The 15,066-nt window shown below is 32.6% G+C and overlaps 1 protein-coding gene across 1 annotated transcript in view; it reads left to right on the forward strand.

The window, feature by feature from the left end:
* Positions 1-15,066, forward strand: part of EYS (eyes shut homolog) — a 900,402-nt gene that overhangs the window by 171,639 nt on the left and 713,697 nt on the right. Inside the window, exons 4-6 of the mRNA XM_061989098.1 lie at positions 7,898-8,091; positions 10,237-10,364; positions 14,709-14,823. Of these exons, the coding sequence (XP_061845082.1) occupies positions 7,898-8,091; positions 10,237-10,364; positions 14,709-14,823 (437 nt within the window). The remainder of the gene's footprint in view (positions 1-7,897; positions 8,092-10,236; positions 10,365-14,708; positions 14,824-15,066) is intronic.

Below are 15,066 nucleotides of genomic sequence, written 5' to 3' on the forward strand. Positions count from 1 at the left end.
ATATCAAGTTGTTCTATCACTTCTTCTCCTAAACCGGACAGGGGAGAGAGAGATATAACAGGAGATTTGTGAGTTGAGGTAAGGACGGGGAGATCACTCGACAATTAGTGTCATGGGCAAAACAGACTCAACTTGGGGATAAAAAGGTTTGATTTATTAAATAACCATTAAAACAGGGAGATGAGAAATAAAACTGAATCTTAAAACACCTCCCCCCACCCCACCCTTCTCCAAGGACTGTCCTTCCTTTCCTCTAAGCGGCACAGGGGATAGGTGATGCAGGTTGTGGTCAGTTCATTATAGATGGACTTTGCCACTGCTCTTTCTCAGGAGGAGACCTCCTCACACTTTCCACTGCTACAATGTGGATCCCTCTCACAAGAGACAGTCCTCCACAAACTTCTCATGAATTTGGGGAGTTTTTGATCATGGGACAGCTTACATGTCACCAGGGCTACTTCAAAGACAAATAGTCTGTCACAAAGTGCAAAAAGGATCCTAAGGCTCATTAGGAGACCTTTAAATGAGATTTGAAGGGGGAAAGGGGCAAAGCCAGACTTGATAGAGAGAAATCTGGAGGTAGCATGTGGGCATCTGGTCTGCCATCTCAGTGGAGGTAGGGGTGTCAGAAGCCACAGAAAACCCTGAAAATGGTCATGTAGGGGTTAGGATGTAATGTTAGGACCTAACCCTCATGTAGGGTTAGGACCTGTTTTCTTTGCTTCTTGGAAATCTTCACTTTGTGCTCATGTTGCTTACCCTTTTGCTCACAGCTCTGCCGGGATTCCTGCAGTTTCAGTTATATAGAGGAGCAATTTCATCCCTTCCTTCCTGCAGCCTTCTTCTAATCCATAGTGCAGTAGACAAGAAAATTTAAAACAGGCAATGTTCTTTTATGCTGTTTGCTTTTGATTTTTACAGAACTTAACATATACTAATTTATGCTGTTGTTTTATATGTAGGAGGGAAAAAAATGACCTAACAAGTACCTAACTTTTTCATCAGGAACTCACTCCTCCAGAAACACAAATTCTCTTAATTCTTAAGATTAAATGTCTTGCATAATGACATGCCTCCAGAAGTTTTCACTCTGGGGAATATTTCCAGACACAAAGTCACAGGATTGATAACACCTCTATTCAGTATACTAATCTTTCTCCCTAAGCTAGTAATTAATTGTCACTGATAGAGAAAGAATGACAGTATTCATTGCAGAGGTTTCTTTATTCTATTCCCAATAACTATAGGAAGACTGACATTTATAAAATCTCAGAATATTGGGTTTTGTACATGTTAAAAAAACCGATTGATTTTCCTGCAAACAACAAATTATTTTATAATTCACTGTTATAATTTTCAATACAATGTATCAGTATCATTTACAAAATATTCCTTTAAGACTTTCAGCCTTTATTGAGTTTTTATGTCTGAAATTTAACACTTTAGGGTCCTGACTCAAGATTTGCATCCATCTATACCTGCAAAGTAGATATGCTGGTTTTAGCTGGGATAGACTTAGTTTTCTTCATATTACATAGTGCAGGTCTGTGTTTTGGATTTGTACTGGAAATAGTGTTGATAATGCAGACATATTTTAGTTATCACTGAGCAGTGCTTACACAAAGTAAAGGCCTTTTCCCATCCTCCTCCCCAGTGAGTAGGATGGGAATGGACAAAAAGTTGCAAGGGGACACAGATGGGACAGTTTATCTCAGCTGACCAAAGGGATATTCCCAACCACAGGACATCATGCTCAGCCATAAAACTAGGGAAAATATTGATGTGGGGGCTGTTGCTCAGGGACTGGTTGCGCATTGGTCAGTTCAATAGTTTTTATTTGCATCACTTGTCTTTCTTGGGATTTGTTTTGTTATTTTCCTTTTCATTACATTTAAAAGAAAATCATAGAATGGATAATTAAATCCCCCGCGGTTGCTGTGACTCTGCCTCCCGGCAAGACTGTCCCCCTCACGAGAGCTGCCTGCTCCTGGAAGCTCTCCTCACTTCTCCTCCTCTCCCTGTGCTCCAGGAACCCCTGGATGACCTCAATCAGCCACATAGCCGCAAATAAACGAACCTTGCCTCCGCCATGTCTTGCCAATAATTTTTTTTTTTAAATCCAGTCGTTTAAAATAGTATTGAAAGCATACATCAATGTGCTTCTACATGCTTTTGAATGTGTAGCCTTTCTACATCTTTTATGTAAGTTTGAAGTGATGTCACTAAATTTTTCCAAACGAAAGTTTTGAATCATACCTTTACAGTGTTTATCTGACCTCATGATAGACCATAAATCATGTTAAAGTTGTTAAAATCTCATAATAAATTTTAAAAGACCTATTTAAAGACTTAATTCTTTATAACTAATTTTTGTTTATTTTGCTTTTTTGCTTTACACAAGAAGCAAGTAGATTCTATTTGAACAGAATAGATAGAGCTGCAATTTTTTTCCTTTTTTTTTTTTTTAACTTTCTCCCACACTGGTATCTCCAGCATAATTTTTAATTGTTTTTAAACTCATCCACTTTTAATCACATTTTCCTCTTTTTTTTTTTTCTATTCAGTACATTGACACAAGCCTTTAAAATGTACATTTGCTTTCCCACTAAATTATACTTTTTTTTCTTACCTTCTTCTTCATTATATCACATTTTTTGTGTACTGTTTGGAGATGAAAGACACTAATTTTTATATAATCTTTTTATTAATAAAACATTAAAATAAATATAATTTTAATCATATTGTTACCATGATTATTTGAAAACGTTACTTTATGTACAAGCTTTGCTTTTATGTATAAGCTTTCCTTGTTTTTTTAAACTATTATTCTATTTACTTTTTATCTATATTGAGTCCATTCTGTTAACATAATGATTAACTTCCTTTTTATCTTGTACTGGCTATTAAGTGGGCAAGTATGAACAAAATAAAAAAGATAATGTCCTACACAAAAAGAAATAGTCTTTCCTATAATAAAAATGAAAATATATAAAGATTGGACTGCTTTGATATCTAATGAAATATTTTGTTTCACCTATAAAAGTCGATGAAACTGCCTACCTTCACTTGAGGGACATATTCTGGTACTAAATTTCCTTGCATTATCTCTGTTATTTACTCAAAATGGTGTGAAATATTTAATTTAAATCTCGCTACTGATATAAAACAGCACTTTCAGGTCCCTCAACAATGATTATGATGTTTCATTTCCTGTGAACAATGAGAAAGTTATTTAGATCTCCAATGAAAAGAGAGTAAACAAAGACTAGTCTTGCTATCTGATAGACTTCCTTCTTTTTTGCTTCACAAAGAATTTGCCAATTTGTTGGTGTCTGGCATCTGTTTATGTACAGTTACATACTTAATATTTGTGTGAGGGCTTACTTTCATATTTTGTACTTTTGCAGTTTGAAATCACACAGGCTTTTGTGTTTTTACAAAGAAAATTTATTTTCCTCTCAGTATATTGTCTTGATCTAATATTATTTGGGATTTTAATAAAAACCATGCACCCATTCATACCTCTAGAAATCATAATGAAGAATATCATGCCCAACATTAGTCCATAAGCTCCAAGAGACACCTCCTCCTCCCTAAGACATAAAAAAAAATACTTCAGAATTCAGAAATATAGAGAAGAATGTGGGCTGTTAGGCACATACCTTGCCTTTCAAAATAGGAAAGATCTTGGCACTTGAGGGGCAGCTGAGGAGCTGAATTAATACTATCTGGAGAAACTGTTCCCTTAGGGAAAAGTGTGATTAATCACTGTATTTTTAAAACCACCTTCCCAAAAACAGAGATTTCATGGAGAATTTCAGTCATTCTTTTCTGAAATCTAGATTGACAGTACAATAAGTAGATTTCAATTCAAGCTTTATGAAAACTTTATATTCACGAACGAAAATTCATTTATTGGTTTTGATTAGAAATGCATAGGAAGATGCAAATACTGTATTAATAATTCTTTCTAGAAAGGGAATTTTGAAGTATTTTTCAATTTTAAATTTAAGAGGAAGGGTAGCTGACAAAACTCAGGAAAAATAGAGGGAAATTGATTGGACTATTTATAAACAATTGTTAACTGAGCTATGCAGATAGAGATTTGCTTAATTGCATAAATATTTTGACTTAATCAAATGAAGTCTGATACTCTTCAGGTTCAAAGATTGTTATTTTGGAATTAGTTTTACAGTGAAAAGAATGCTAAACATTATTAATGGCATGATATCAAAAGAACATAATATGAGTTTCTATAATTTCCATTAAACTAAACATATTAAAATCGTCACTGTTTTTATCAATTGAATTACCACACCTGTCTTCATTGCCAGATTTTATTGTTTACTGCCTATTGTGTATCTTGGTCCTTGTTTGTAGCTCCTAGCAACCACTTGTTTAAAAAAAATCTGAAAATAAATATCTCCAACTAAATAGTTCCTTTTTTATTCTAAACATGATATATTATTGCTTTATTCTAACTAAAGTAAAAAAAATTGAACGTATATGGGTGTAAGATATATTGTTTCCTGAAATAGTCTACTATGACGTACGAATTATGTTCTAGAAATACTGATTTTTCATTAAAGGAATAATAAAGTAGTATGTTACTCCTTGGAAAGAGAGATGTTTGTGTAAATACAAAATCCAGAAAGACTTTTATTAAAAATAAAAAAACTATTTATTTATTTAAATTAATGACCCCAGATATTTCTGTAAATGGTACTATGTGATATCTTAATGAACTGACTGATGTTTATCAATTGTATCAAGAATGTCTTCATGGCCAGTAAAGCTAGAGAAGGATCTAGAGAACAAATCTCACAAGGAGCAGATGAGATAGCTGGAAATATTTAGAAGAGGAGGCTGAGAGGAGACATGATCATTCTCTACAACTTCCTGAAGTGGAGTTGTAGTGTGGTGGAGATCAATCTCTTCCCTCCAATAATGAATGATAGAACACAGGGAAACGGATTCAAGTTGCACCAGGGGAGGTTTAAATTGAACATTAGGAAGAACTTTTTAACAGAGTGGGTTATTAAGCATTGAAAGGGGCTGCCCAGGGAGATGATGGAGTCACTATCCCTAGAGATATTAAAAAAAACCCACGTAGATGAAGTAGTGAGGGAGATGGTTTAGTTTAGTGTTGCACGTCACAATATTAGGTTAGTGGTCGGACTTGAAGATCATAATGGTCTTTTCCAATTGTTACCATTCTATGAGTCTATGATTGTTTTGACTTTTGACAGATTAATAATATGGTAGTGAAATTAATGAAGACTGGCAGATCTTGTAGGTTATGCATCAAATCTATACAGTTAAAAGATTTTGCCTTATACTTCATAAAATTTAAGTCTCAGATTTCCAGATGTGTACAAACAGTTTTAACATGCACTTGCAATTTGGACTGAAGCATTGTTCCCAGCTGCACTGTTCATTGCTTAAATGTTGTCATCTTTCAGGGGTTTGCATTTAATTTCAGATTATATAGATCTATTTTTTATCCTGTTCCCTCTTCATTTAATTCTAAAAACAAATCAGTAAATATTAGCATGGCTTTGAATTTAATTATTTATTTAAACGTACCTAAACAAGAGGCACTGACAATGACAAAAGGCTAAGAAACTCTTGGTAATGGTGGCAGAAAAAATGGGGAGGACTGAATAGATTTGGAGGCAGAAACAATGATGTGAGCGACTGATTAATCTATTTGTTTTTTGATACTTTCTGTCTTTCCTTTGTGTAGAGCAGTTGGGGCCATTGTTTTGCTTATTTGTTTTCTCCTGATTAGTAATGAGAGTAGGACAGGAGCACTCATTCTTGTCAAATGTGCCCAATTAAAGTGTTTTTTTAATTAAAAAAAGAATAAGAATTAATATATAACTTCATCTATGACTACTGCCAGGGTGCAATATAGTGCTAAATTATATCAGGACTGCTACATACTAAACTAAAACAATTTTAAGAAATGATTCATCAATTCACCATTTGTCATGTTACAAATGTTCTCTTATACATGCACTAACACCAGATAATAGCCTTGTTCTGAGGAATGACCTTCTTAGCTTTTCCTATTAGTAAACCTTAACATCTGCAGGTTGCAATATGGTTTTACTGCAATTTGATTACTGTGGTGATGAGGAATAGCAACAAATTTAAGAAAGATTCTCTGAATATCCTCCGATGTGAAAGAGAAGTGAATAACATGTCTTAAAAAGTAGATACAATTAATTTTGCTGTATTGGAACTACTATTTCCAAAGAACTAAATGATAAAAGGAAATTGTGTTTTGATCTTTTTTCTGCTAATGAGATTTTCTTCTACAATCTGTGTTGCTTCAGCTGGTATGGTATATAATAGAGTATAATATTTAACTCTTCTGCTAAATGTTCTTCCACATACAGTTCCTCTATAGAGCTGGTCTGTTGGTAAAGAAATCATTAGAAACCTGCATACTTATTTATAATTTATTTAGAAGTAATTAACTATGTTTGTCTTTCAGTTTACAGATCTGAATTAAAAATATTAGATCATTTCAAAAGTATACATATTTTTATAAAGTGTATTATGAGCATCTATTTTTAATTCAATTGATTTAAGTAACTAACAAAATGTAGAATCAATACATAGTACTGCTTAAGAATAGATTTATTAAGTTAATGTTATTGCTCAACCAAATTATTGCAAAATGCATCTGATGTAGTCTGTAACTTTGTTAGAAAGATGGTTTAAATCAGAGTACCAAAGTATAAGATAAGTAAAAACATATTTGCTACTTAATTTTTCAGAAGGGAATGGTTAGCTGCTGTTATTCTCCTGTATCTTTGATGTTGCACAGTTAAAAAGAGTTCATCATCCAAAATCCTTAGGTTTTTCATAATCACTGAGGTATGCAGGCAGATTAGTAAACCCTGGACTGAGGTTACAATGACTGAACAGAACATGAGAAATTCTTGGACATAATATCAGAAGCTCTTGCTCTTAACAAATACCTGAGCAAATGATTGAAAAAAAAGTTACAGATGTTATGATGAGTGATGATTGGATTTCATGGACAGTTAAGGGAGAATTTTGTGAGAGATGGGAAAGCTTCATAGATAATTAAAGAGTGGGTGAGGAGGTAGTCTTAAAACAAACTTAAAACTCATGCTGATATTCAAGGGATCTATTAATGTGGGTTTATTTGTGCATTTAGAAAATGAGGGACTGTGTATGTTTACTGGAGAGCTTCAATACTAAGTAGACAAAGTGGAGGAAAAAGTTTGAGCTGTCATTGCTCTTCATGCTCATACAAGTGCTGTTTATGTTTACGTGTGGGAAAAGACACTGCTCTTCATATTGATTCATTTATGTTCTGTGTATTGTATGGTTGTGTAAGTACCTACTGAGCACATTCACCTTCACTACTGACTGGATCTATAAACAGGAATGGGAGCAACCTCCTTGTCTGATACTCCACTGGATTCAGCTTCCCTCAATAACATCCTCTGAGAGAAATATATTCAGTGACTGTTTAGTTTGCTCTGGGACTGTGGTTCTAGTTCTCCTCCCTTTGCTACAGATGAGTTTATTCACTCCCACATACTTCTACCATGTTTGTTCTCCAAAATAAGCAAAATGTAATGGAACATTTTAAGGTTATTTTATATTATGATAATTTACAGTTGTCCTAGTCAATAACTGGAGTTTCACAGTGTAGACAATTTAAGAAAAAAGCTTTAAAAATTAGCCTCTCAACCCTTCCTAAAATTAAAAAATTAAAAATTTAAAAGAAAAAAGAACTAATGAGAAATAATAGGGAAATACAACATAGTGACAAGGTCATGTTTATGGGCAGTCTATTAAGAAGCATCATTCACTCAGACAATCCATAATTTTTAATGTTTATTTCTTTTAGGCCCATTTTGTGAGAAACGTCGTGATCCTTGTGCATCTCATCCATGCCTAAATGGAGCCATATGCCAATATGATCAGTCTGGATATAGTTGTGATTGTCCTGTTGGTTTCCTTGGTCATAACTGCGAAATTGATGTCAACGAATGTTCATCAATGCCATGTCAGAACAGAGGCACATGTATCGATTTGCCAAATGTAAGTATATACTTCAGAGATCCCTATGAGAATATAGAATCATGGAATCTCAGAATCATAGAATGACTTGAGTTGCAAGGCATCTTTAAAGACCTTGTAGTTTCAACTTTGTTGCTATTGGCAGGAACATTTTTCACTAGATCAGGTAACTCAAAGCCTGATCCAACTTGGAGATTAATATTTGCAGGGATGAGACACCCACAACATCTGTTGGAAATCTGTTGCAATGTCTCACCATCTTTATAGTGAAGAATGTCTTCCTTATAGCTAATCTAAATCTACCATTTTTTAGTTTAAAACCTTTACTCATTGTGCTACTCGTACAGGCCCTAGTCTCTCTCCATCTTTCCTACAAGTTACCTTTAAGTATTGAAATTCCTCAGTAATGGCAGTTCGTTAGGCTAGTGGTTGGACCTGATGACCTTAAACGTCTTTCCAACCTTAAAGATTCTACGATTCTTTGGAAATGGTTATCTAGACAATTCCTTATCCATTGAATAGTTCTTCCCTCAAATGCATTTCTCTCCAATTTAGCAACAACATTGCCGTGTGAGATGATACCAAAGGCCTTTTAAGAATCAAGGTAGATGACATCAGTTGCTCTTCTCTAATCCACTGATACAGTCACTCCATCATAGAAAGCCACCAGATTAATCAGGCATGATTTGCCTTTTGTGACATCACGTTGACTATTTCTAATCACGTTCCTGTCATTCATATGTTTTGACATAGATTTCTGGAGATTATGTTCCATGAAAGTGCCAAAACATTAAATTACAATGTAAATTTTTAAGCTTGCTTTGCATGCTTCTTGAAGAAACACAGTACTGTCTCAATGTGCAGTGTTTTCAATATTTCTACATCTAAAAATCTTAAATGTCACATTTTTAGTTCTGTTACTTGGCAATTGCTTAAGAAACTATCAATATTGTTTGGACTTTTTTTTTCTTTCTAATAAAATCTTCTCATATAAACCATGGTACATCAGTTATCTTTATTAATTAGTGATTTGTTTCTTGCTCTTCCTGTGTTATGCTTTTAATTCCTTTTGTTCTCCTTTCTTTTTGTAAAAAAGAATAAATTCATGGAAACTTACAAAGGTTTGATAATAGAATAAGATCTGGTCATACTTCAAGCTGTATTGCCATTATTATTTCATTAGCATGACTATTGCAAATAACTGTGATGACACAGAACCAAAATAATGACAGAAGTGTTCAAAAGCTGTTGCCACATTCCAGTGATACATGTTAACAGAGAGAGGGGAAAAAATTCTAAATTGCTGAGCAAATGTATAGGTTTACAAATTATGCAATTGAAATACTTTGTCTAGTAGATACACTAGCACATAATTTTTTGTAAAATTATATCTATAGAAAAACATGCAACAGCTTCCTTCACTCATACAAAAATAGCTCAATAGATGTTAGAGTTCTTTGATTATGCCTTCAAGACTGATTCTAAAGGAACACTTGAACACTTCCAATTTCACTAGAGGACTAAACTCCTTTACTTTATGACATCAAAAGCCCTATAAAGAACATTATTTTAAAAAAATAAGTATACGAATGTCAACTCTAAGAAATATTTTGTTTTGTGAATTATCTTACTGTTCTCACTGGGCAAATTACACATTTCAGTAACTGACAAGTCTTTCTTCATCATAGAGAAGCATATTCTCTGCTTCATATTGAAGGGGAAAAAGGATACATTCTGTTTTCTTTCTTACTCTAGCTACTGAATATTTTTGGGGATCTGATGTATTTTGTGCACTGTTATTGTTTGATAGGTACAAACATGCATTGGAATAAATTCAGAAATGAGGAAAAATCCTAAATTAATTATCAAACTCCTCCTTGATTCAGTTATGAAATCACAAAGCTGGTCAAATTTAGAATTGGTGTATTTTCAGCTATCAAATCCAACTGTGCTATAATCTGTGCTGGAAGGCCTATTCCACTTGTCTCAAATTATGTTTGCAACCTATCTGGGGCCAGGAATGCTTTTTGTTCTGCCTTTGTACAATGTTCAGTATGATGAAATCCTGTCCTAGTTAGGGTCTCTATAGTAATGGAAGTAAACACTAATTTCTATATTGCCTTGGGTACAACAAATAATTATTTCTAATTTCCTTCTCTCCTATAGGATGTGACATGTGTCTGTCTGCCAATATTCACTGGCAAGTTCTGTGAGAAAATATTGAATCCATGTGATCTATTGCCTTGCTTAAATAATGCAACTTGTGTAGCTCAACAGCAGACCTATAACTGCCGGTAAGATTAGAACTTCATTTATTTCAGTATGTTGGATCATTTGGTGATATCCCACTGATTGCAGAAAGAAAAGATATCATCCATCACAGAGAAAACAAAAAACCTATAAACTTTTCTTTTAAACATTTTTTATTTACTTTTGGTGCTTTATTGTGTTAATCTTCTTGAAAGCTTTAAAGTCCTACAAAAATAATTAAAGTGTTTAAAGAGTTATAACTTGTTTCATTATTAATTCTGTAAGACAAAATATAGAAATTCTGACATAGTGATGAAAAATGAGGTAATTATACTACACATAACATGTCCTTTCAGGGTATGTGATATTTATGTTATTTCTGAAGTGAAAGGCAACTGATTTTAATTTTTAATTTCCACACATGCATCAGTAGCTCTTAGATTAACCCCTCAAGCAGCATATGAAAAGGTGTTTTATTCAGAAAGACCGTGCTAAAATTATCTATTAGAAAATAACATAAGTCATCCAGTGTATAATTTCATTCAATTTAAAATAGATTTTAAGATATTTTCTTACACCACTATGGAGTACAATCTGTCCTCTTCCCTTTTGCTTGACTTTTATCTGCCTACCTGAAGTAAGTTCTGTTAAGCATTACAGAAGTACAGTAAACAACTTTAAAATTTTAGGATACTCATAAAAGCAGAAAATTGAAAGCTGTGTGTACACAAAAGTCTGAAAGCACATTATGGACAAACTTAGAAACTACAAATACATAACAGCAATGTAGAACATAAAGTTACAGTCCATCAGAAGAGATTCAGTTGAGAAGTTTGAAAATTAAAATGTAAGTAGATCTATGTTCACAATTTTCTCAAAGAGTAAAAAGTACTTTCAATTATTTTATACTTACATCTAAATATATATATATATACTTACAAACAATATATACCTACAAACAATGTGTATATGCATACAAACACATATAAACAATGCATATACACACACATACATAGAGTTGGATCTCCCAATATAGATATGTACAGCACAGAACAACAGTGTTAACATTAGTTTTCCAATACTGTAAATCAAGATCTAAGCTATTAATAATTACTATTATACAGCATGTTGGTGCATGAATTTATATGAAAAAATGCCTGAGGTTTACATTTAAAAATATTTGTAACATAAACAATTAAAGTCACTTTTTAAATTGTCTTTCTTTATATATATATATATATATATATATATATATATATATATAAGTTATATATCCTGTCCCTGTGTACAATGCATATTGAATAATTTATAATTTCACAAAGTTCTGGTAGAAATTATCTGTCTTGTGAACTTCATTGTACTGTAGAAATTGGTTAATAAAAACAGCTATGGAAAGGCATGGCAATTTAACAGTGAGAGTAAGAGTGGAAGTCATTATTTAGATCAATATAACAGGAAGTAAAAATGAGCCTTTAACAATCCATTTATCTTCATTATCAAAAGAAACAAGTTCCATGCTAAAGCTAGATACTGTATATTTTAGTTTTGGGCACAGATGGTACAACCCTGTATACTGCTAATATCAAGCCTTAAGATCCTGTCAATATCAGTGGTGTCTAGATTTTGCCTTTTAATATTTGCCTGTTATTCATGAATTCAGTTTTCCTACCTGTAAAATACACATTTGACAAGACAGGCAAGACACATTTATGGAGAGCTAGTTTGAGAAATACATTAAGTTATAAGGTTAGTATTTTTAACACTAATAACACTCTAAAAAAGAGAAATATACTAGAGAGAACACTATAAATAGAGTAATGGAGAATGTAATCCCCCTGCAGAGGCAGGGTCACCTAGATCAGGTGGCAGATCACCTAGATCAGGTAGCAAACTTACACTTTCTTCTTTGAGAAAGTAGTTATTTTCTATTCTAAGGATATAATCAGTCTCAATTTTATTTTCTCCACCTCAATTATGATGTATGACTATCTTGTATCCTAATCCCATCCTTTCAGTCTTGATATCATATACAAGTTTGTACTAAGAACATTCCTTAAATGTCAAGATTTAAGCTGAATTCAAACAGATAGTAAACAAAGATATTCATCACAATAAACTGTGATTGTTTACTTTGTCTTTTACTCTATTATCCATTCTTTCAGAGAGCAAAAAGTCACAAAAAAAGGTGAAAAAGTATTTTGAAAGTATTTGTTCTGTTAGTGTCGTCTTTGTAATTTGGTCAACTTTCTTACTGTTAATTGACTCTTACGGTCTGACATATGTGTGTCTATTGTAAAACAGCAATTAAAAACTAGGAAAAATTGTATTAAGAAGCTTCTAGAATTGTCTTACTAAATTATCTTCTATGAAATAGTCAGATTACCCAAATAAATTGAATCACAAAAGCTAACTCTTTCACTGGATTTCAGAACACAGGTAAAAAGAAATCATAAAGAAAAAATCATAATTGAGTTGTTCTTATTTTGATTTAAGTGTTATTTAAAAGTAGAATTCTAATAAAAGGAAGAAAATCTGTTTGTTTGGGTTTTTTTACTTTACAATGCTTTTATATCTAAATACAATATATGGATGAATGGTGTTTTAATATAAAGGACAACAAATACAGTAACTGTTGAAGTGAGTACTTTTGTTTAGAGGGAAAAAATAAATATATAACTATCTAGTATATTTGAATATTCTCAAATAATAACATCTAAGTATTAAGGAAAGCTCTTTTTTAGTTAAGGTACATGAACCAGAAATTCTTTTCATGAGTTTTTATTACAAGTACTTGAAATGGTACCTGGCAATTTTTTCAAGAAGGTGAGGATTGTGTAGTCCATTGTTACTTGTGTAGAGTATTCTTCTATGGTTGTACCTATACTAGCCTCAAATAATCTAACCATTTGGAGAAGATTGTTTTATATCCTCCTATCTATGTCCTACACGTGGACTGTGCAGATACATTGCAGAGATTTCTGGTGTAATACAGCTCGTTTAACACTCCACCAAAGGTTAACAAATGACTCCAGCTTCTGGACATGCAAGATGCCACTGTGCATTCCTACGAGGAATATCCATTCTCATCGACTAGATATCTTTAACTGTTTTAGGAAATAAAACTGACTTAGATATTTTCTATTGAATGTTGCTGTCTGACTGTTTGCTATATCCTTCATTTTTGCATGTTAAATAACTATGAGAGTCTTCATCCATTCTGAAACCAGGGATGGCATTATTTTTTGAAATGGGGAAACATCAGTAAAATAACTTGAATCTCCTATCCATTAGGAGTAAGAACATATAAAAAAAATATGTATTGACTTCATGATTTTCACTTCAGAGAGCCATTAGACACAGTACCCATCAGAAAAAAAAGCTAAAGAAACTTCTCGTCTACTAGTTTTGAGTTTCTTCACAAATACAATTTTTCAGCTAACTTTGTCCTCAAATTTATAGACAGATAAATGTTCTAAGCATGTCTGTAAGAATATGAGTGAATTTGACAGGGATTATATATCTACCACAATACAAGAGTTTTTGCAATCTGGTTCTTGCTTTTTGCACATTTTGTGCAAAATATAAATACTTAAATATTTTTTTTCTGCGCTGTTTCATTGTTGCTTTTGAATAAGACTTGTTTTCTATCCATTTGAATCTCATCTTTTTTCTTAGTGCATAGGAGATTTTTTTTTTAACACTGGAGGGCTAGATAAGAAAGTTACCTTCTCCTACTAATATCAAGTGTTGACAATAAGCAGAAGAAAGTTTTGCAGCTCTTTTGACCATAGAAGAGTTACCTGCAGCTGTTGCCACCATACAGATCCAAAAAACTGTTAAAAAATAAAATGCTACTTTTATGTTTTAAAGACAATACCAAATTACAGTTAAGCAAACACAGAACCAACTATGCATTGTTCTCTCCACAGATTCTTTGCTTTGTTTCTTACGTAGCTAAGCATGTCATTATAGACAACTCTTTGTTACTCATTAGTAGTTATTGATGCTAACTACTTTAAACCTCATTTATCATCATATTTTTCTCTTCAATGTTTTAATTAACCCATCCTTTCTCATAAATCTCTGAAACATTGTTTATAGCTTTTTATTAAATATTACTTCATTCTAGAATGTTTTGCTTTTTTTTCTTTTGAAGATTACATGAAATATTGGTATGAATACTCTTTAATCAATGAAAAAAATATTTACCATAGAAGCAAAATCATTCAGATTTTTAACTCCTTGAAAACATGTTCTTTTTGCTTTAAATAATATATGAGACTCCTTTTGTAACAGCAATAGCAATATTTAATAGAATTATGGAATATAATTAAATACCATTAACTTTTAAAATGTAAGTCCTCTAAAATACACCCTTGTATTTGCAGCTGCATGCCAGGATTCACTGGAAAGAACTGTGAGGAAGTAGTTGACTACTGTAGGCTGCTCAGCATCAACTGTCTGAATGAAGGATTGTGTCTTAATATAATTGGAGGATTCACTGTAAGTAATTTAATACATGTTAAACTAATTCAGTGCTCCAAAGTATAAAAATCTCAGACAAGCAGAACTTGAAATACATTCATTATTCTAGGAGACGAGGGTCATACATTTATGTGCTATATTTAAAGAATAACATAAGGATGACTCACTTGCATAATACAGATTTCTTATGACTTTTCTAATAAGATTGTGGTTTGTACTATATCAAGTAAAAGAATCGAAGAGTATTTTTATAGTAAAGAA

Source organism: Colius striatus, chromosome 2 (genome assembly GCF_028858725.1).
Source record: "Colius striatus isolate bColStr4 chromosome 2, bColStr4.1.hap1, whole genome shotgun sequence".
Lineage (NCBI taxonomy): Eukaryota > Metazoa > Chordata > Aves > Coliiformes > Coliidae > Colius > Colius striatus.